Source organism: Dichotomopilus funicola, assembly GCF_033296635.1.
Source record: "Dichotomopilus funicola strain CBS 141.50 unplaced genomic scaffold C8A04scaffold_90, whole genome shotgun sequence".
Lineage (NCBI taxonomy): Eukaryota > Fungi > Ascomycota > Sordariomycetes > Sordariales > Chaetomiaceae > Dichotomopilus > Dichotomopilus funicola.
The window spans coordinates 71004-92552 of NW_026944111.1; the positions used below are offsets into that span (position 1 = coordinate 71004).

Here is a 21549-nt window from a genome sequence, read left to right on the forward strand (position 1 = left end):
CCTAAGCCCCATTGACAACCCCGGGCCCGCCACGAGGCGGCCGCCTTTCTTCGGCCCGGGGCAACGCCGCTTGCCGGGCGACTCTGAGAGCCATCTTGATGTCTTTTGAGAGGTTTGTCTAGAGGGGAGAAGACTGTCAGTCGAGGCCGTGGATAAATAATCCGGGAGTTCCCCTGTTCTGTTGCGGCCTTCTTTCTTTTCCTCACCCACAGCAGCCAGTTACTCGGCTTTCCTAGACAACTCATACCAAAGCAACTGCTGTGTGCTTCTTCCCCCTACTCCAGCATTACATCGTCCACGACCACCAAAGTTCAAGTCAACTCTCAACTTTTCTCTTTCATTTTTTGCACATCACAATGGACGCCGTTCGCACAATGCTGGGGTGCATGACCCGCCGACGGGGAGAGCAGAATGGGTATACGGAGCTTCTGTACGACGACAAGATGGGGGCCATGTACTCGGACCATGAGCCGTATGCGCAGCACGACGCCATGACCTACAGCTACCAAGGCGGCGACTGCGACCACTACGATGAGAAGGGTTCCTCGATAACCGGCACCACTGCAATCGATCCCTATGCTTGTGCTTACAGCGACGCTGGGATTGACGACTGTGGGGTTGCCTATGACAATGATTCACGCACAGTCGAGGAAATCGCCCAGGATGTGGCCCGGCTCCTGTGGGAGGCAGAGTGGAACGATGACGCGCTGCAGAGCCGCATTTCGGAGGCGGTCGGCGACCAGCGGTGGACTCGCAAGATGGTGGAGGAGTGCCTGGACAACGTGATCGAGTACGTGGAGCGGGGGCGGTTCGAGATGGGGGCGGCCATGTGCGCGGCGCTGGACAAGGCAACGGACACGGCGGACGAGGAGTTTGCCTTCCCGCGGCGGCACCCGCAGTCGCTGGACGGGTTCATCGCCATCGTGTCGGTCGGCGTGCTCGCGGAGATGCAGGGCGCCTGGGTGTTGGAGCTGCTTGGGTTTGGTGAAGTACAGGGCAAAGAGGAGCTCAACGGGGCGGGCGAGATCGCGATGCTCACCTCGGACAAGATTGTCTTCTCTCCTGAGCCTAAGCCAAGCTCGTTTGCGGCCTGGTGGTCGCGGGAGTATGACGCCTACATTCCTCACCACTCCATTTACTCGTACTTGATCAATATGGACATGGTCGAGGTTGACGTCTGAGAGAACGATAAGTAGTGGTAAGGGGGGTGCCGGCGGGAGGGGGGGAGCAAAGTGAGGAGGAAGTGGGGGAGCGTAGAGGGGCCAGAGTTTCGGGCACTTGGGGTTGGGGTTGAGAACAACTTTGGGATCGGTTCGGTGTTACGGGAGTGATATTGACTTGAGCTTTGATGTTGACCGCAGCGGCGGCGATGATGATCACGATAATAATGACACGGCGGGCACGGATATGGAGCGGGGGTGGGGATTGCAGGTATGCTTGGAGTTGAGCCGCCATAAGCACCCAGATTGTTCCACATGCTTGGGCGGAGGAAGACAGGGTGACAGGTTGCGATTCGGTTGGCGTGGGCGGGTTTCTGTACGATAGTCAAGAGGATTAGCGATGAATGCATTGAATTCCCCCAAAATGTTCCCTCGCCCCGTGCGACACGGAGGCCGTCAATTACCTCATGATTTTTTGTTTGCAAATTTATTAGTTCCGCGACGTGAACGGAGATTGGTTGGGCTTCCCGAGTGTTTTCGATGACAACTACACGTGTAGTGTAGGTACCAGTTATCGTATAACTAACTGATGATGGGTGCTACCCAGGTTCCGCCTGCCGACACGGCAAGCTGGCGGGTGAGGGATCGGGATCGGGATCTAGGCTTGATCAGGCAGCTCTGGCCTTGGAGAAATGCTCCTACCATGGAAGCCCAGTTTTGCTCTCGCGCACCGTTTTGGCAGGTCCAACTCGACCGCTCGTGTCAAGCACGAGAGAGCTGCTTTGGATGAGCACCGCGGACCGCTTCCGATGAGGGGCAGACTCGGGAAGGGTGAAAAACACCCTCATCGGGCATCATTCCTCACCGAGGATGGAGGGTCTGCAACTGGAATTGGCCAGCGACAGGCCGCTAATGGTCACCAGGCCCCTTTTCTTTCAACGAGGTCGCAGGGCCTGGGACGTGTCAATCGTGAGGTTCTTGGGTCCACTTTCTCCTGGTCTGGGCCCGAGCTCAATTTTCTTGGCAGATTTGTTCGCGCCGTTGTCTTTTCACGCTTGCGCTGCTGATTGGGGCAACTCGCACATTTGCGAGCTCGTGGCCGTCGTGGTTGCAGGGGAGCTTGACATGAGGGTAATGAAATCCTGCGAGCCTGCGTAGGCGAGCCAAGGCACCGTTCAGTGACAATACCACTGCAAGCTCGTTTGGAAATAACGGGAGGGGCCAGAGCCCCACTGCGAATTACCGAAGGCAGATGGCTGTGATTTCCTCCTGGATGGGCTGCTGCAAAAGTCCCGACATTACGGAGGACATAAACGGAACCTGCAAGTCCCTCTTATCGTGGAGCCCCTTCGGCTGAGATGATGATACCCGATGCCAATATTGTGTGTAAACTGAGGGGAACTGCGTCTGGAAATGGGCAGCTGTCCGGACACCTCATTTGGAGCTTATCTCGATTTTCTTAATTACTTTTATTCGTACCTCAGGTTCTTTGACTGCTTTCCCCTGCCCAGTTTCCTGTTTCCTGCTGTCCTAACGCAGCACATCACACAATAACCACTTGGGCTGCTATCCCAGTGCTAGGAACGACACTACCAATGTTCAGTCACTCCCCAGTACACCGCGATCAATGCCTTCTTAGCGGCCCGGGCCCAGTCCCGGATTCCGTCTCCACCACTGCCGGCCAATCCGCCTCCGAGGCGCCGTAACAAGCATCGAGTGACGCCAGATTGACGATCACCGACAGCTGCAAACCCATTGAGCTATCGATCATCGACTACGCAAGGCACACGGTCGCAACGGTTCGACCAAGAAGACGACAAAAGTAAGGCTCGACAGGGCCCAATATTTCAGAAACAGACCGCCCCACCACCGCACAACTACCGTCGCGACTCAGTTCCACTCTACTGAGGAGGGGCAAGAAACGGGCGCTCACGTAGCCGACCGACAACGCTCCCTTGCCGTGCCAACTTTTACCCTTTCAACTTCCAGTTTCTTTCGACCAGAAGCGTGCAACCGTCCGAGCCGACACTCCGAATAGCCACACGAACAAAGGCACGCACTTTAAGGCCCATCCTTCCATCCACCCAAGCAACCATTATTCCACCAGTCCGCCTACATAGCAGCAAACAGACGCTGCACTCGCCTCCCCACAAGCTCCCACGTTTTCCCGACATATCTAGATCGACCCTTCCGACTTGGAACTCCCGCCCGTTTGCAAGCCATTGTGGTCATCCAGAATCAGTTTGAGGCCAACACCCCCCGTGGCTTTCCAATGGTTCGACAGGCCCTACATCCTAGCACCAAGAAACACACCCAGGGGAGCTTTTCCCACAGTTTATTACCGGGAACGTGAAAGAAGGAGGATTCTTTTCTCCAGAACATCAGAACATCAATACCAACAACCGACTTGGGAGCAATGATCGAAATGGCAAACCAAGTGGCCATGATGCATCCACTACTTGAACCGCCCACCTCGTCGGTGCATCCCTACCACCCGCACCACTGCCGAGATCTCGCTTTGCAAAAGTACCTCTTCCTCCACGAGCAACATGAGTCTCTGCGGCAGCACCTAGACGAACTACGCCCGACTGCTCGCCAGCAGTCCATCTGCGCCCCGATCTCGCCCAGCCCGTCTACATCTCCTTCTCGCGGGACTATCTCGCCCAGATCACTTCGACCCCAACAGCAACAACACGACGCCCGGTCACCACAACCCAGCTTTTCGTTACCCGCAAGGAAAGCTTCCTGCTCGCTCGATGGGCATCATCAGCACCAACACCCCGAGGAGCACGACAGCGAAGTGGCTGTTGAAGAGGCTAGGCTGTGCGATGTTGCCGAGGGTATGAAGCGCGCGTTGACAGAGTTGCTCAACTGCGAAACGGTCCGCAGCGACCGCACGTTTCGCACCTGGGTCCAATGCCGGCTCATGGACACCGAACGAGAGCTACGTAGCGGCAGGCGACGCCGTAGCGCACCAGGCCTGTGATTTTTGAAGCACAGCGACCAACTACCATTCTTGTTTTCAGACCCTACAGCTCATTCACTTCTTTTACATATTGCTTCCAGGGGTTGAGGAAATATCGATCCCTGCTACATCTTTATTCTCATTTGCAAATTTGGTTTTTTTGGGTGGGATGGGATGGGCGGCAGTCGACGGGCACGCATTCACTTCTTTCTTCGATCCGTTCTTTTCCTTCAATGTATTTATTTGCCTGGCATGGCAAGGTGGGTTTGGGTTGGTTCTCAAAAAGGATAGGGCTTTGGGTTCCCGTCTGTTAACTAGCTGTTTTTCATGGCAAGCTATCTCAATCTAGGAAGTGTGCAGGTTGTCTGACTTCATTGACTACGCGAGTTTATCATTGACCCAGCCTCTCGGTGTGTCTCCCTGTGAAAGTGATGACGATGTTAGACCTTGGCACTTTTAACTCGCGGCTTGCGACGAATCGGACCCTAACCCTCAAAGGTGTCATGAGCTCAAAATCCACATTTCCTAAAAAGCGGGTCCGTTCTATAAACCACCTAGACCTGGAATCCCGTCGCGTCTTCCATCCACCCATCGGTCCCTCCTCGACACCTCGTTTCGCAACACTCGTTGTGCCGCCAAAATGTCCGTCCTTCTCGAGACTAGCGCAGGCGACATTGTGATCGATCTCCTCGTCGATTACGCGCCGAGGATGTGCGAGAAGTGGGTACCCTCTCTTCCCAAACTTGTACTCCCCGGCGCACATTCGTGCAGTCGCGATCTAGCTCGGCTATCAGATCATCAGCTGACCTCTGCCCCGTAGTTTCCTCAAGCTCTGCAAGGTCAAATACTATAACTTTTCTCCGATTCACTCCGTCCAGAAGTCCTTTTCTTTCCAGACCGGCGACCCTCTCGGACCCAGAGCCCCCCACTCCGACGGCGGTACCTCAATATGGGGATACCTTTCGGGAGAGCCAGCCGACAAGACGTTTCCTGCGCTCTTTCACCCAAAACTACGCCATGTCGAACGAGGCACCGTGAGCATGGCCACTGTTCCACATCCATCCGACCCAGACCAACGCCTGGCTGGCTCCCAGTTTCTCGTCACACTCGGCGACAACACGGACTACTTGGACGGCAAAGCAGCTATCTTCGGGAAAGTGGTCGAAGGTTTTGACGTTCTGGAGAAAATTAACGATGCCATCGTCGACGAGCGTGGATATCCCTTGGTCGACATTCGCATCAAGCACACCGTGGTCCTCGATGACCCGTATCCCGATCCAGCCGGGTTGCGAGAACCGAGCAGTTCACCACCTCCAACAGCAGGTCAACTTGCGACGGTGCGCATTGGCGAGGATGAAGAGCTTCTCGACGAAGAGGCCAATGAGGAAGCCGCTGCGGAAGCAGAGAGACGGAGAAAGGAGCGCGAGGCCGCAGCCCAAGCCCTGACGCTCGAGATGATGGGAGATTTGCCCTTTGCCGAGGTTAAGCCGCCGGAGAATGTGTTGTTTGTGTGCAAACTGAACCCGGTTACCACCGACGAAGACCTGGAGCTCATCTTCAGCCGCTTCGGCAAGATCCTTAGCTGTGAGGTGATTCGCGATCAAAAGACGGGCGATAGTCTACAGTATGCGTTTATTGAGTTTGAGGATCGAAAGAGCTGCGAAGACGCTTATTCCAAGATGGAATCGGTGCTCATCGACGACAGGCGCATCCACGTCGACTTCAGTCAGAGCGTGAGCCGGTTGAGCGAAGTTTGGCGCAACGAGACCAACACCAAACGGAAGAGCGCGGCCCGGCGTGGTGGCGGTGGCGGATGGGGCGGTGTCAAGGAGTTGGAAAAGCGCCGCCAGTACCGCAATGAGGACGTCGAGCCCTATGATGACGACGAATATCGTATGGTTCACGGTGTGGAGGACTTGCGTGGGCGACATGGGCGCAATAATGATTCCGCAGGTACACGACCCCGGTCAAGTTCAAGGAACCGGGACTTCGACCGGCATGACGGATCTCGACGGACAGAGGGCCCATCTGATCGGCAAAGGGATCGGTATGGTGATAGACACAGGTCCGACGACAGGAGACGGGGGACGGGTCGGCGCAGCCGGAGCCCCAGGCGAGACCGGTACCAAGACCATCGTGACGGCCGGCAGCCACCCGCCGGGAAAGCCTGGGATGACAGGGATCGGGCCCGCCGGGATCGACGAGATCCTGATCGCGATCGAGAACCTGACAGGCGCCGAGCTCACGAAGCTTATCGGGGCGATCGGGGCAGGTGAGTGGCCATCCAACCATCTCAGCCTTGGGGGCGCCTGCTTGCATCTTGTGGCGATCGAAGAGTACATCCCCGCAACGTGGTCCAAAGCCAATTGCCGCTTGTTACTTGCTTTCTGGGCTCGTCATGTTTCAAGGCGTCGCGCAGGACTGTGGTTAGTTTTCCTCGTCATCTCACTTTATGGCCTGGCCTAGTCTAATAAATAAATAGCACTTTTCGCGCTGTGGCCAATGCCCCATTTCCTCATTTTTCAGCGCGTCCGGCCTAAGCTTGTTCCCGGCGGCGGAGTTGCACTCCGCCCTCTACTGTTTCAGCCCTGCGTTCGCGATAAACAAACCGTTCCGCGGCCGAATTACTCACCCAGACTCGCACGGTACGAAGTACGTTCTACCCCCTTGATGGGACCAGATACCCCGTTCATTGGTTCAGGCGTTGAGTCCTGGGGCCAAACCGCGAACGCAGTCCTGAAGCACAATGCCATACATGCCATCCCGATGGGCAGACATCTCCGACTTGCTGCAGGTCGGGTTAGGACAAACGAAATTCGTTACGCTGGCTGGATACGAGATCCATCTATTGACGTGGCGGGCTGAAGCTGCGGGGATGGCCTCTGTCGCTGTCTAACACCCCGTCCCTTGCAATCACCGCGCTTTCCTTGTCAACAACGACGACATCCACCTCGCCTTGCCCACTTCTCTAGCCCCAGAGTGCTGTTATCTAAATACCGCACGCAAAACCCCCACGTGTGTCACCAGAGGCAGGATCCCGAAGGTCCATATTAATTGCACCACCCGGAATATGTGTTTCAAACGGATGCTCACAGAGCTGGGACTCATAGTCATCGGGCTCGGGCCGCATCGTCTTTTGCCATCGCGGCTGTCAACCGACCAGCGGGTCTTTACACCGCATTACCTTTGCCACCCCACGCCGATGCACGTCTCTCGGAATCCTCTCCGCGGTCCCCCTTCCTGTGTGGGTGCGGAGAAGCGAGACCTCGTTTGATCTGGAGGGAAAAGGAAGGAGGACCTCCATGCACCTCGCAAATTGTCCCGCTGTTGTGCCCCGTCTTGCAAATATCAACGGACAGAAATCGTGGAAGCGTGTGGGTTCCCGCTTCGCCAATCTGAATATGGTCTCGAAATGTCGCCTCAGTGTTTGCCCTCCCCCCCTTGCTCGAGCTGTAGCATCATTGACACCCCTGTCCATATTCCTACCTCTTGCTTTTTTCTTTTCTTCTGTTGTCTTCTCTTGTCTTTCTTTCTGTGCCCCGTCCTTTCGTTTTCTTTTTCTGTTCTGCAGCCATATTGCGTTGCATTCCGTGTTGCGGCCACGGAGATCGACCGCGGCCCGTCCTGGCGGACACGCAGCAGATGCGGAGCGCCCCCCGACCCAATGACCGTCACGAACACCCGTCCCCTACGGAGGTATTCCGTACATCTCACCAAGGCCTCCGCGACGCCCACGGCACATTGATCTTGCACCAACCTCTAGCCTCAACGTCGATGTCGATGTCGATGTCTGATAAACACAAGATGATCGGGCTCGCAACCCCAGATCATTCTTGTCTCTGGTTCTAAGATCGCTGAGGAAGACCAAGGCTTGAGCATCAAGCGTGCCACCCACGGCCCCTTCCTCTGTTCTTTGTCAATCCTCGTCAACTTCAGTGCAACCTCGCGTAGTGGCCGGTATACGCAACGCGTGCCACCCAGTGATGGACCGGTGACTGGGATATGCCCAGATGCTCTGCGGGCCCATCCTTGGGGGCAGTGACGTTTATCGCGCAAAGATGACCGTCCAGGGACCTTCCGGGTTGTCTTCGTGCGACTCCCAGTTGTCTCTCGCCCGGGACGTAGAGACGAGCCGCGAGCATGGGGGCGGCTCGGCGCCTCGAGTCAGCCTAGCTTCCGTATCTTCCTACTACACTTATTACCGTTCGCTCTACCTCAGCCCTAGGAAGATCACAGCGTTCGACAACGGCCTGGGACGGAATCTTGACGCCGTTTGGTCATAAATTACGCCAATATGGCAACTTCCGCGATGCGGCTACTATCCCATTTCCCCCGCTCTCTTGGGCCTAAGGGCTACCGCCAATGTGAATATTGCCATCCCGCTCCAGTCTGCATAGGAATGCTTAGGGGCGACGGCGCTGGCACGGCTTACATAAGTTATCATTCTGGTGATGTGTAGACTCCTGCTTGTCCCTCCTGAGCGCCGCATAAGAGCTGCAACTGCAACGTAGTCCCCCAGTCTCCAGCCCGGACTTGGCGGGAACACAGCTGCACTAAAGGGCCCGGTTGATGGACCAACCGACGGCCTTGACAGATGGCGGATCTGTCATGAGGCATGCGGACTCCCGATGGCTGACCCCTTGAGGCTTGTACTTGGGTTATTTCCTCATCGGGTCGCCCTTCCATGGACTGTTGTCATGTATTATGTACCCATCCTCCTTAGGTACCGGGCCGCTCAGATGATCGAACGGGCACGGAAATCGGGGGCTGACCCCGAAACGCAGGAAGCTACATCGACAGACCCCAAGAGCCGGGTCACTGTTGCGGGGTGCCCCGTCGTTAATCTACCCCGACGTCAAACTACCCTTTAACGGTGGATATCTCTGGTTTGAGACTCGGTGTCCGTCTCTCCTCAGGCGGGACAGAGTGGACTTCCCCGCCACATCCTCTTCAGCAGAGCGCGAGTTAACCGTCAACACGCTCTTCGGGTTGATAGGTATGATTAGTCCGGACCGAGCCCCAGATCTCGGAAACCCGTGGGGAGTGCGAGAAGCAGGGCGCGGGAGTCTAGTGTGACACGATGGACTTGTACGCAATATAATTTACAGAGCACAATAGTCGCGGTCCTTCCTCGCCTTGCCACGAGTTGGAGTTGCAGCGCATGCAGATGGCCGCCGCCCCTACCGTTTCCAACGCACGAAATGCACCAACGTCTCCAAACCCCAGGGCTTCTTGTCAAATCGGATGGCTTGCCTTCCGGAGAGAGAAACGAAAAGGAACGAGTTCACCTGCATCGTCCGCACCCTTTCATACCCATGGTCAGTTGCAGCCTTCGACAATTTGGTTTAATAAGTTGGTTTCATTATGCCCGCGCATAAAATCATAATTTTTCTGACGCTTCATTATAATATCGCCTTTATACGGTGAATGATGAAAGACATAACACCAATAAGGACTCAACTCTTGTCTGCTTTTCGCCCAGCCTTTCCCGTCCATCGAATTATGCTAACAGCTCCCTTCCCTAGTACGTAGCCACGCACAAAACACACTCACCGTGGACATTGCCGCGAAGACTCGTGAATACGATTTAGGTCAAACATTGCATATGCAGCAACGGACCCGCATCATTACAGTGTTTGGCATTCCTGTTGGAGGGTGGGAAACGAATTATGGACGAGCCCGGGACGTCTGCGGCCCCGCCCACATTGCTTGCCAATCAAGATTTAGCTTTCAATTATCTTCACTTGGGTTCGTTGGACAAGTTCTCTGAACCTGATTCGTTAGCTTTGCGTCCTTGGAAGGCCGCAACAAACGGCCGTTTCGGTCCCGTAGTCCGGGGACTGGACGCTTGCCCCGCGAGAGGTCCACTAACGGTCACTTGCCTCATACTTCTTTACCGCCCCCACTTATTGAGAACTTTTGAGTTCGGATGTATCTAAATCTTGTCTCCCAGGCATGCTCATATGTAGTTGGTATGAGCGGAAAGAAACAATTAACGTATTGAACGGTAACACAGCGCCAACGCTGCACTGTCTAACGTTCAGTTGCAACCCCAAGAGCGCCACGTAACGATTCACACAGCTCGCAGTTATTCGAGGGGGGTTGTTTCTTTTTGGCTCCGCTTGTGTACGGGTTTTCTGTTTTACTCATGCTGAAGACGCATTTCAGTATCATTGAAGATCATTTCGCTTTTGTTTTCGCCAATCCGTTCGTAGCCAAGCCAACCTAGAACCTCGATGCTTCGTTGCAACTTGCAACGAACCATTTCGGGAAAGTTTCCCAAAATCCCACCCTTCCCCAGCCTTCCCAAGGCGCTGGCAGAGCAACCTGGCCATATGCAGCCATAATGCATGTCCAAGGAGACGAAATTTCACCGGGCCAAACGACGGATCGACCGCTGTGAGGCTTCACCGCACTTTCAACGGGAGGATTCGTTTCCGTAATTAAATACTAGCCGACAACCCTATACGCCCAAAAGGACGTTATCCGAGAACTCTAGATGCGAATGTCCTAAGCATGTTCTGTTATTGAAGACCCGTAATCTTGGTGTAATTATGATTTCGTCGTTCCATTGATATTAACAGTCCTGACCGAAGCTTGGCTTCAAGACCCAAAAGTGTCTACGTCTGCAGTCATCCGACAGGAGAACAAGCATAAACCCTTGAAGCACCACCACTAGTTGGATTCAAGTATAGGCCAGAGAGTTTCGTTGACCAGCGACTGGAAGAGAGGGGGGGATGGGAGGGGCTCAGTCATTACGGGGACCCCGACACAAAAAATGCTTTTCAGCGTCACTGGGGGTGTACATTACGGGTGTTTTCTGTTTGTACAACCCGATGATGTTAACTAGGGCGACCAGTATGCCCTGAGGATTCTCGAAAATTGAGCTGGAAGGGGGAGCAAACAGATGGCAACCCATGGCAGATTTGATATTATGCCTCCATGATGGACATCGCTAATTAATCCTTAAAGGGACAGGGACCGTCTCTGTTCTCCATGATCGCTTCACTTTTCCACATCCTCTCCCTTTTGCTGGGTATGGTTTTGAAACCCAAGGGGGGAACTTTTTATTAATTCATTGCGTGGGATAACCACCAACTCGCTGGCCCTCATTCGTTACGGTTCAGCAGTACAAACAACTTTTTGTGTCTTTCCCTCGGTCGAACCGATTTCTTAGAACCCGCATCTCAACTGAACGAACTTTCTCCGAGTCTAGACGATCGCGGAGAAGTATCTCCCTTGACGGCTCGCTAGGAAGAAACGCCATTGGTGCCAAACAACGGCGAGGTTCTTGTTTCTCCGACATTAGGTATGTCTTATCTCCTTTTCAAGGAGAAATATCAAGGACGAACGGCTTTTCGACGGAGCAAACATGGCACCGCATGGTCTCGGCCGGGTCGTGCATGTTCAGCAGACAAGCCAGTTTGCGGGAGTACAGGACAACTTGAGGCGCTGGTGCACATTGAAATGTTCATATTATACTAGCCTGGTCATGTTGTATATCTTGCTCATTTCACATCAGATTTTGACCAAGCGCCTGAAGCCATCGCCAATCGTTTATCTAATTGACGGTCATCGGCGTCCCACTGCCTCATTCTACCTCCCGCGCCTGGACATCCACATCTTCCTAGCAACGACCCCATTCCTGATTTCGATCGGTTTTCACGTCTCAAGTAACCGGCAGCTCTAGAGTAGAGAGCCACGTCGGGAGTGGAGGGAGGAAACAATAATTGGATATGAGAGATGGTTTCCCGGCCCTGTTACAGCACTAACGACGGACGACGATACAGCCGCCCTTCTCCCGTCTACTTTTCTTCGCCTGCGGAGCGTCGATTTCAACTCCCTTCACACGACACTCGGGGCCTCACAATGGCAGATCAGCTAACGGACCCCGACTCGGGACCCCAGAGGAAGCGCATCGCGGTGGCTGTAAGATTGGCCCACATAGTTATGGTTTCCTAACATTTAACTGACACCTTGTGCCAAGTGTGGGCGTTGTCGCAAACGGAAGATCCGCTGCAGTGGTGATCCTGGCCAGGGACAGCCGTGCTCAAACTGTAAGAACGCCGGCGTAGACCAATGCCAGTTCCTCAGGGTAAGATTGACGAGTCTCTCGCGCCAAGCTCTGGTCAGACATACTTTCTAACGCTTTCCTTGCCAGGTGGCATCTCGAGAAGCTCCAATGCGCCATGAAGATGGTGATTTTGGCTACACCGTTGGAGATGCTAGGGGCTACGCTAGCCGAACACCGGTTGGGGGTGGGATATCGTACCAGCAGGACCTGCCCTCGCTGGGCTCTGCGGACGTGCTCGGCTCATACCGAGGCAGCCCTGGGTATGCTTATACGCCAGCATCGCGGGGATATTATCCCGCCATGCCAGCTTATGCGACAGGGTATACGGATGAGTTCGAGTTTGGTATGGTCGTGCCGGCTCAATCCGTGATCAATTCAGAACCCTCTGGGATGATGCCGAGCGCGTGGGCTCCCGGGCCGCGAGGCAAACCGGGGTCGTTTAACAGCATGTATATGGACTCGGATGATACGTACAACAGCCAGGGGGGAACAAGCTTGCTCCATCGTCACTCCCAATCCGTGAGCTCCGAATCACCCAACTTCCCCTTTTCAGGTGTCGCAGTTTCGCTCCCCAATCCTACGGGCCGTTCCACCACCTTGCCGTACCCAGGGTCCGCCAAGCACCCTGGCGCATCCTCGAACCCCACGATAAACAACCTCGCGGATGCCGCCACGGCGGCCACTTATGGCGGTGGATTCGAGGCTTCTGGGCTCCCGTTTTCTTCTGCTTCTAGCGGCAGCTTGTCTAGCCATCCGCCGCCATCTTCCCGCTCGAATTCAGATAGCTACACGACATCCGAAGGGATCTTTAGCGAGCAGGAGCACACACTCCAAGGTCACCGTCAGGCCTTTGACATGGAACACGGTCATTCAGCTTACATGGGAGGCACGCCTTCCAGCCCTGGGGGCCACCGCCACCGCCAATCTCTATCGACTGCAGCTTCCGCCCCGGGTATCGTTTCACAAACAGATGGCCGGCATTTTGTGGTGGCAAACCGCCACTGAGCTCCAGCTTGGCTCTTGATGGCCACCGCTGATTTAGAGGCTAGTGAACCGTCGCCGAAGGCAGAGAAAGAAGTCCCTGAACAAAGAGTGTGTGCGTCCCGACGACAGCCCCATGGGAAACTCTCGCTCCAAATCTCACCGAAATCGATTCATCCCTGCAGAGCCTCGCTTTGCTGTTGTCCGAGTCCACTCGAGGTCGCCATTGGTTGATAACTGCAAGGCCCTGGTGACACAGCGGACGAAGATGCATCAGCCCATCTAACACGAAGTTTCTAGACGCAGGCGGGAGTCCAGTCGGGTGCGCGGCTGGTTGAGATTGAGGAGAGGGTCGGGCTTGCTGTCTCTAGGTACCTTGGCTTTACTCCTTTATAACGATAGGCGTTCCGTGTGAGCTTTTTTGGGCTGTGGGGGGACTTTAGCTAACATGCATTGGGGGGAATCTAAAAGTGAGCGCTCGACGGCGCTGGGAGCTAGCAGGTTTGAGTGTGTTTTGTTTGTTTGGGCTAATTTTTTGCCCCTTTTCCCATTGGCAAAATATGGCTTTCATGAGAGCTTATGGAGTTAGTGAGCATCGCCGGGAAAAGAAAAAGGAACGGGGGTTTGGGGGGGAGATTTGATGGGTGCAGAATGAACGATATTCCGCTTGGTAACATCAGGGGTCATCGTTCTTCCCCTTGTCGTTCATAGATACAACTGTAATCGAGGCCCGACGGTTGCCTCCAGTGGATGGATCCGTAAATGATTGGTGATAAATAATTACAGCGACTCCATGCAGATTTCGAGCTGAGTGGACCCCGCAACGTCCCTGTTTTTCTTTTTACGGCCACCAATCGAACGACAAGGTCACAAGGGCGACCCTAACCACGCTTGCAACTCACGTTTGCGAATGAAAGCAGCAAACCAAACGCCTTAAGTGGGATATGATGGCAACAACAATGCCCACAACGCACCCACAGGTATCTCGGTTTTGCTGGCAGAACCTGCAGCTGGAACAGACTCCAATTTTCCCAGATCCCGAACTGCTTCGCGAAGAAGAGGTTCAAGACACCATATATCAACGAGTCTTTAGCGACGCCATTGCCTCACGCCCCCCACTGCGGTACCAGGTCAAAGTCCTGAAAGAGTTGATCACCAGGATCGAATCGGCCATTGAAGACTGGGAGCGACATGTAAGCCGCGACCGACAGATTTACGGGTGGTGTGATCCTGTTGACGGTGAATCGTGCAGGGTATTTCGGATAGCCTCACTTTCGCGCTGTCGCAGCTCCTTTCCCAGCCGTTGCCGTCCGAGATCTGGTCTGCGCAGCAGAGAAGCCATGTGGTGTACCACCTTTCCCTTCTCCAACCCTCCATGACACCAGACCCAGCGTACATCCAGCTTCTTGAGTCGCGATCGCTCATCTCGGGATCGGGAACGACCGGCCTCCGTACTTGGGAGGCGGCCTTGCATCTGGGGCAGTACCTTTGTCTCGACCCATCTCTGGTGAGGGGCAAGCGTGTGCTTGAGTTGGGCGCTGGGACAGGCTACCTGGCGGTGCTTTGTGCCAAGTATCTCGACTCGCATCATGTGATCGCGTCGGACGGCTCGGATGAGGTGGTCAATCACTTGGCTGACAGCGTGTTCCTCAACGGCCTCCAGGGCTCGTCGAAGGTCTCGGCCATGCAATTGAAATGGGGTCACGCTTTGATTGCGGGCGAGCTCGACGAAGAGTTTATGGGCTTGGATACGGTTGTGGGCGCTGACATTACGTACGACGCAAGTGTAATCCCGGTTCTGGCTGTGACTCTCCAGGAGCTTGTGAATCTTCGCCCAGGGCTGTCCATTCTCATTGCGGCGACGGAAAGGAACCGGGCGACATTCGAGAGCTTTCTCCAGGTTTGCGAAAAACGCGGGTTCCACGTTGTTTACGAATCGTTTCCTGTCCCGCCAAAAAAGGATCAGAACGGACCATTTTATAGCGATGCTGCCCCCATACACATTTGTAGACTAAAGAAATTATAGTTAATTGATGTTTTGGGATTCTCTGCAAGTAATGAAGGATCGGGCACTGGGAATTTCCGAGGTGTTTACTCCAGACGCCAAGGCAGCTCGGCAGGTGTGAATCATGGCCCGTGCGCAGATTGCTGCTTTCATGTTGGCCCGAAAATTGAGGCCCCACTCGGATTAGGGCTCACACACAGTCGCTCGGAACCGGATTTTTTCATGCTCCACCCCTGCGGAGCACCCTGCAAAAATCACCACCAAAGGGAAAATCGCTTTGGAACCTCCCCCGGAATTTGAGATCGCTGGAAGTTATCGCCAACAGCATCAAACCGCCAAGATGGCTGACACCGACTCTCCCGTTACCCTGCGGACTCGCAAGTTCATTCGCAACCCCCTGCTTGGCCGCAAGCAGATGGTGGTGTGAGTCTCCTCCCAATCCGCCCGCCCGCGAAACCCCTCTCTGGCCTGTCGACAGGCGCGCGACGAATTGCTACGGCTCGACGGCCACGGCATTACACCGGCCGGCGGAACGTTCAAGCGCGTCTGGCGGAGGCCTGAGAGAGAACCTTGCTGTTGAATTGCTGCTGATCGATGGGAAATTCGACTGACGCGTTTGCTTTGGTGTACAGTGACATCCTCCACCCCAACCGCGCCAACATCTCCAAGGAGGAGCTCCGCGACAAGCTCGCCGGTCTCTACAAGGCCCAGAAGGACCAGGTCAGCGTGTTTGGCCTCCGCACTCAGTTCGGTGGCGGCAAGACCACCGGTTTCGCTCTCGTCTATGACTCCCCCGAGGCGATGAAGAAGTTCGAGCCTCACTACAGGCTAGTCCGCGTCGGCCTGGCCACCAAGATCGAGCGCGCGAGCAGGCAGCAACGTACGTTTTTCTGGTTATTGGGGCTGGCTGGGATCTGCTTTTTCAAGACGCGGCACTGACAGTGACTTTTTCCCAAACACAGGCAAGCAGCGCAAGAACAGGCAGAAGACCCTCCGTGGCACGGCGAAGGTCAAGGGCCCCAAGCCCAAGAAGGAGAAATAAACGGCTGGAAATTTTCTTTGGCGTCGTCTATTCTACGGGCTTTGGTGGGACGATGGGTTTATGCATTACCCTGGGCTGCTGTTACACAATATAAGGCGTCGTCGATTGTCAACATCATCGCATCCAGGACATCTAATGCAGGCGGGCGTAACGGAATGGGGTTGGAATGCTGACAGCCGGGGCAAGCGGGTCTCGTGGTTCTGGAAGACATTTAGACTTCCGGTCGCCCAGGTTCCCGACTTGTTCCCAGATTTACTTGACCGGCCCGCTAGGCCGGGTCGCCGTTCTCGACAGCCCGTATCACGAACAAAGATATTGGTGTTCACATCTTCCTTCCTCCTATTATCTCCCGAGCAATCTTGTGCAGATGTACTTTTTTGCCGCCGAGACTGACCTCCACCATCCTGCCGCACAGGGAAGTGGGTGATGACCCATAACTACGAGTGAACCCATGGCGAGGTACTAGGCACTCATCCCACACTACCTTGCCCGTCGTTTGCTTCCGCGATCGTGTGGCTGCCAATGTCTTGAATTTGCACGCTGTTACAGGTAAGCATTATTACGGAAGTCAACGTGTCAAAGAATCCATGTCATTGAATTAAGCAACCGCTAGTAATAGGTGGAGTAGATAGTAGCTACAGACCACCCGCCTAGGAAGTATATTAGAGCACATTTGACAAGACCTTCTTCTTCGCCCGAAGTAATGAGCTCAGTACCGCGGTCGTCTTCTTATCGGCGCTCGGCTTCGATGCGGGCGCAGCCCCAGACGCGGCTTTCGTCGATGGCGACATCAAAACACGCACAGCGCCGCGTTGTGTACCTGATTTCCGAACCCAACCAGCCCCCGTCGGCATGTCGGGTTCATTATACGTCTCGTCGATGCTATCCTCCGCGTAGTCTTCTTCCAGTTCGGGCTCCGGGCTGCTAGTCAGGAGCGAGACCACCTGGGATCCCTGAGGGATGACGAACGGTGAGCCACTCTTGCCTGTCGTTTTCGGGCTGGGGCCAGGGAGTCGCACAGTATGCGGGGAAGATTGTTCCGCCTTGATCCGGGTTATTGTCTTCTTCGGCATACCTGGATCCTGCTTCTTTGGAGATGGTTTGACGATGGGTTTGTCAACTAGCTTTTGGGCAAGCTCCGACATGTTTTCCCGGTCGTCATTGTCGTCAGCCTCGGAGATATCATCGGAATCAAGACGTTGCATCGCTCGCTCATACTCCGGATCTGGAGCAACATTTCGTTTCGAGAGTGAGATGGTAGGTGCGACGCGCTTATTGGGAGATTTGGATGACTGAGGTGGCGCCGAACCCCATATGTCACTCAGAGATAAGTCCGATTCGGCATCCGATTCGGCATCAAATTCGGCTTTGCGTGCGGGTAGATCCAGTTCATCGCTGTTGTGGAGACCGATAGTCGAGCGAGATGTGAGGGTAGGATCTTCGGGATCATGGAACGAGTCACCGCCCAGGTCGATGCTAAAATCTGGGTCAACCTGCCGCCGCCCGCTGGGCATACTGTCGGTCTCAGAGGGCGGAAGGGCTAATTTGGGATAAGCAACTTGGCGCTCAGTAGGAACTTCCGACGCAGCATCCGAGAAGCCGTGGAAAGGTTCAAAGACGACGGTGGGGTGGGACTCGAGGTCATGCGACGGAATTTCAGACGGCAGTTTTGGATTGCTTTCGTCGAGAGAATCTGGATCTTGGGAAAGCAGGGTTGCTTCGTGTGTCATCTCCTCGAGCTGTCTGGAAGGGCTGCTAAGATCGAGGTCGTTTTCGGCCATCTTGGCGACGGAAGGGTCAACATCTTTTCGAAAGCCGGCATTGTTGATAAGAAGGCTGATCTCATGCCGGCGGTCCTCCGAGATTGGAGTGTCGGGGTTCGTTTGAGTGATTTGGGGAATAGGACCGGGGACGGTGCCGTTTTTGTCACTCCCCAGTTGTGCTTCCTCAGCTCCATGCTCGACATCAGGCAACTCGCCTTCGGGAATTGCCTTATCTTGAACCCCGCAAGGCAGTTCCGAGACTCCGGTAGCAGCGGTGTCAGGGACCGGTTGAAGAATGCGAGGTTCGATCAAGTCCGCGAAGTCAAGGTCCCGGTACCCCTCCTCGGCAAGGCCCTCGCTGTCCTCGTCTGCCCCCGGCAACTCGAACTTGTCGTACACCCGGTTCCCATCGTCATCATAAGTCCTTTCGTTACGGTCAAGGTTTCTATCCCTCTTTGCCAGGCGGACTTGGAGCTGATTATCGTCGAAAACCTCAACGACAACACCGGTCAAGGGAGAGACTTGAGGTTGCCAATTTGTCCCTTTGGAAAGCAGCCACTGGTTCCATGTGATGATCATCCCTGGTCGAGCCTTGCCTGGAGCGAGCAGCGGAAGATGCGTGACGTCGGGCGGAAGGGTTGGCAGGTCGTCCTCCTCTTGTACCCCTTCCGTTTCTTCCCAACTCTGTCCCGGTGCTTGCAGCTCCGAAGGCTCATCGTCGTAGTTGAGAACGGTATCATCAGGGTTGGTGTAAGATTGCTCATCATCGCGATCGGTCTCATAATACGACGAATCCCAGTTAGACTTTCTCCTCTTTTTGCCAGATGCCTTTCCTCCATCGACAAAGACGTCTTGATCGTGCTGCTTCCGTTTCGAACGGCCGCCGCTAGTTCTGTCATGCTTGTAAAAGAACTGCTGTTGAGGGTCCCAACGTTGAACGAATGGGAAGGGTGGCTCGCTCAGTTCGACTCCCTCTTGGCAGCACTCGACCGCACGATACACAATCTTGTCCCGCCATGCGTCGGGGTTTACCTCGACGGTTGGTTTCTCGTCGGGTTGTTGTGTCAAGTCTGGTTTTGGGGTGACATCCGTGGGTTTTTGCGGTTGGCTGGGGCCATTGGTGTCAACGTTGGGTAACAGTGCTTGTTCCAAAGCGTCCATCGGTATGGCACCCAACACTTTAAGTAATGCCGCTTTCTTATCTGCAAAGGAGGGCACAGTCTTGATGGGTTCTGCCGTGGGTGGCGGTTTGGGCTCGCTGGTGGGTAGCAAAAGCTCTCCGCGGGCTACAGCCTTCTTCGCAGCAATCGCCAGCCTTCGCCGAGCGTTGCGCTTCTTGGTCGCTGTTTTCCCTTGTCCTGGTGGCACTGGTATCCCGGGTTCGGCGGGGCGCATCGCGGGGCCCAGCCTGTTGTCGTCTTGCACCTCCAGGGGCCTTGCTTGGGTTGTCTTGGCAGGACTTGTGATCGGTTTTGTTGTATCGTTTGCACTCTCATCTGACGAATCATCATCCGATTCCGACTCTTGACTCGCTTTTCCGCTCGCGGAGCTGTCTTCGGAATCAACATCCGGGGCTCCCTCCGAGGTGCCACTAACGTCGTCGGGATCCTCATTTGTATTGGAACCAGAGGCGTTATCATTGTCGAAATCACTGTCAGATTCATCGTCCACATCACTGCCATCCGCCTGACTGGAGTCCTCAGACTCATCACTCTCGTTCTCGCCGTCGTCACCGCTGGCGGCTTCATCATCGCTATCTTCACTGCTGTCTTCATCGTCATTGCCCTCATGGTCGCTCTCCTCTGAAGTTGGAGAGGTCACATCGCCATCAGGCGTGGCGCCAGGACCCCCGGGGAGCTTGGAAGATGCAACCTCTGGGCCGCTATCGCTCTCACTCCCATCATTACTCTCACTGTCGTCATCACTTTCGTCCCCGCTCTCGCTTCCACCATCACTCTCGTGGTAACTTTCGCTGTCGTCGTCGTCGGCGGCGGCGGCGGCGTCTGCATCACTTTCGCCCGCCGCTTCTTCTCTTGGGGTTGGTCCCTGGCCGGCCGTATCTTCGTCAAACTTGGTGTGCACCGGCAGTTTTACGGCGTGACCCGATTGCCGCATAACTTCTGCTATCTGAGCGGCTGCCGTCCCTGCTAGAATAGAACCACTCGGGAAACCGTGTTGGTCGAAATGTTTAACCATAGATGCTACGGACTCGGCATCACTCTCGTCCTCTGCATCTTCGGCTGCTGCGGCGTCGGTTGGAGCATCGGGGAGAATGTCATTCAACGCCACACGCGGCCGGTGTTCGGTTTGAAGGTCCAAGTATGCGTTGCGGGCGTCGCCCCCAGACTTTGCAAGTGACTTTTCGCACGCCTCAAACCCGGCGGTCGGGAAGGCAGCCCGGAGATTGGCAATATTTTCTAGAGTTTGTAGATCAAGGCCGACCGGCCTTCCTTCTCCGGCGGCTGGCAAACGCTTATCATTTGTCGACTCCTCATTCTCCGCTTGAAGATCGCGCAGCTCATCTTCAAGGTCGGCTTGGTCAAGGTCGTCTTCGGCGTCTTCTTCGTCGGACTCGTTAATCACAAAATCTTCATCTTCTTCCTCGGCCTCTTCCGGTTCGGCAGAGGCAAGATCGAACCGGACAGTGTGGCGAGGCCGCTCGACCTCACCACGCTCGGTAAGCAGCAACTGCGGTGGTTCAATCTCCCCTTCTTCATTGTCGTATGTGATTCTTCGGCGCTTCAGGGGCGGAATGTCAACCACAGGCCGGTCTCTGGGGGTTCTGAGCCGGGGCCGCCCAAACGCAATCCCGTCGATGAGGTGCTTCCCATCTGTCGAGATCTGATCTCGACCCGTTAGGCGGCGTTTGCGTCGGTCTCCAGTATCGAGGGGGCGTATGCTGTGGATCAATGATTAGCTCTAGGGTCGGGGCGCGGAGAAAAGAAGGTTATCAAACTGACAAGACCTCCTCGTCGTTCTTGAGAGTGAGTGACACTGGTTGGAAGTGCAAACAGTCGAATCCGTGACCGCCGGCGTCGCGAAGCTCTACCGAATAATCCTCAAGGCCCCAATTGTTACTTTCGAGGGGGATGATCTCGTTCACCTGCTCGAGGAGGTTCGCGATGGTGGGGTCGGCGTCCAGTCGGACTGGGAAAACGACCCGGACCTCGGGGAGGCTGTGGCGGCGGACCACCAAACGCAACCGAATGTTGTTGGTTTCGCGCATTTTGGAGCCGGGTCGCACGTGTTTGCGTTTCGGGATTCAGGATGGCATGGTCTAGACGGAGGTGGTGTCGCGGGACCCAACTGAGATTCGCGGAGCTGCGCGTCGTCGAAATTGCGGCATGACGCTCCTTGACGCGTGCGACGGTTCTGGAGCTTTGTCGCATCCTTATCGACCTTATCGGCGCGAGTGGTAACCCTAACCCTGGGACCAGGGCCAAGGAGTAACTGGGACCATCAGTTCGGCATATCCGTCTTTTAGTACGAATCGAAGCCTTCATTCTTCCACGGGGTTTCCTCTGGGCTTTGCTTGGTTTTAGATGGATCGTATCCGCGC

At 55.1% G+C, this 21549-nt stretch overlaps 6 protein-coding genes across 6 annotated transcripts; 5 read left to right on the top strand and 1 right to left on the bottom strand.

Annotated features, from left to right (window-relative positions):
- Positions 1 to 356: 356 nt before the first annotated feature.
- C8A04DRAFT_15331 (ESX-4 secretion system protein EccC4) lies at positions 357 to 1181 on the top strand (the record flags this gene model as incomplete). Its single annotated transcript, XM_062778445.1, has 2 exons — positions 357 to 540; positions 646 to 1181. 2 exons carry the CDS (start codon positions 357 to 359, stop codon positions 1179 to 1181), a joined length of 720 nt encoding a protein of 239 aa, XP_062633377.1.
- Positions 1182 to 3585: 2404 nt separating this feature from the next.
- Positions 3586 to 4146, top strand: C8A04DRAFT_32505 (uncharacterized protein; the record flags this gene model as incomplete). Its single annotated transcript, XM_062782119.1, has 1 exon — positions 3586 to 4146. One exon carries the CDS (start codon positions 3586 to 3588, stop codon positions 4144 to 4146), a length of 561 nt encoding a protein of 186 aa, XP_062633378.1.
- Positions 4147 to 4765: 619 nt separating this feature from the next.
- Positions 4766 to 7399, top strand: C8A04DRAFT_32506 (peptidyl-prolyl cis-trans isomerase-like 4; the record flags this gene model as incomplete). The annotated part of the gene is made up of 4 exons (XM_062782120.1): positions 4766 to 4845; positions 4946 to 6078; positions 6191 to 6397; positions 7236 to 7399. The coding sequence occupies 4 exons, from the start codon at positions 4766 to 4768 to the stop codon at positions 7397 to 7399; spliced, it is 1584 nt and encodes a 527-aa protein (XP_062633379.1).
- A 4595-nt stretch (positions 7400 to 11994) lies between these two features.
- Positions 11995 to 13204, top strand: C8A04DRAFT_32507 (uncharacterized protein; the record flags this gene model as incomplete). Its single annotated transcript, XM_062782121.1, has 3 exons — positions 11995 to 12054; positions 12113 to 12220; positions 12287 to 13204. The coding sequence occupies 3 exons, from the start codon at positions 11995 to 11997 to the stop codon at positions 13202 to 13204; spliced, it is 1086 nt and encodes a 361-aa protein (XP_062633380.1).
- Positions 13205 to 14139: 935 nt separating this feature from the next.
- Positions 14140 to 16227, top strand: C8A04DRAFT_40278 (S-adenosylmethionine-dependent methyltransferase-like protein; the record flags this gene model as incomplete). The annotated part of the gene is made up of 5 exons (XM_062784885.1): positions 14140 to 14373; positions 14433 to 15104; positions 15511 to 15608; positions 15818 to 16065; positions 16148 to 16227. 5 exons carry the CDS (start codon positions 14140 to 14142, stop codon positions 16225 to 16227), a joined length of 1332 nt encoding a protein of 443 aa, XP_062633381.1.
- A 662-nt stretch (positions 16228 to 16889) lies between these two features.
- Positions 16890 to 21216, bottom strand: C8A04DRAFT_15367 (uncharacterized protein; the record flags this gene model as incomplete). The annotated part of the gene is made up of 2 exons (XM_062778458.1): positions 16890 to 20889; positions 20951 to 21216. The coding sequence occupies 2 exons, from the start codon at positions 21214 to 21216 to the stop codon at positions 16890 to 16892; spliced, it is 4266 nt and encodes a 1421-aa protein (XP_062633382.1).
- Between the last annotated feature and the right edge of the window lie 333 nt (positions 21217 to 21549).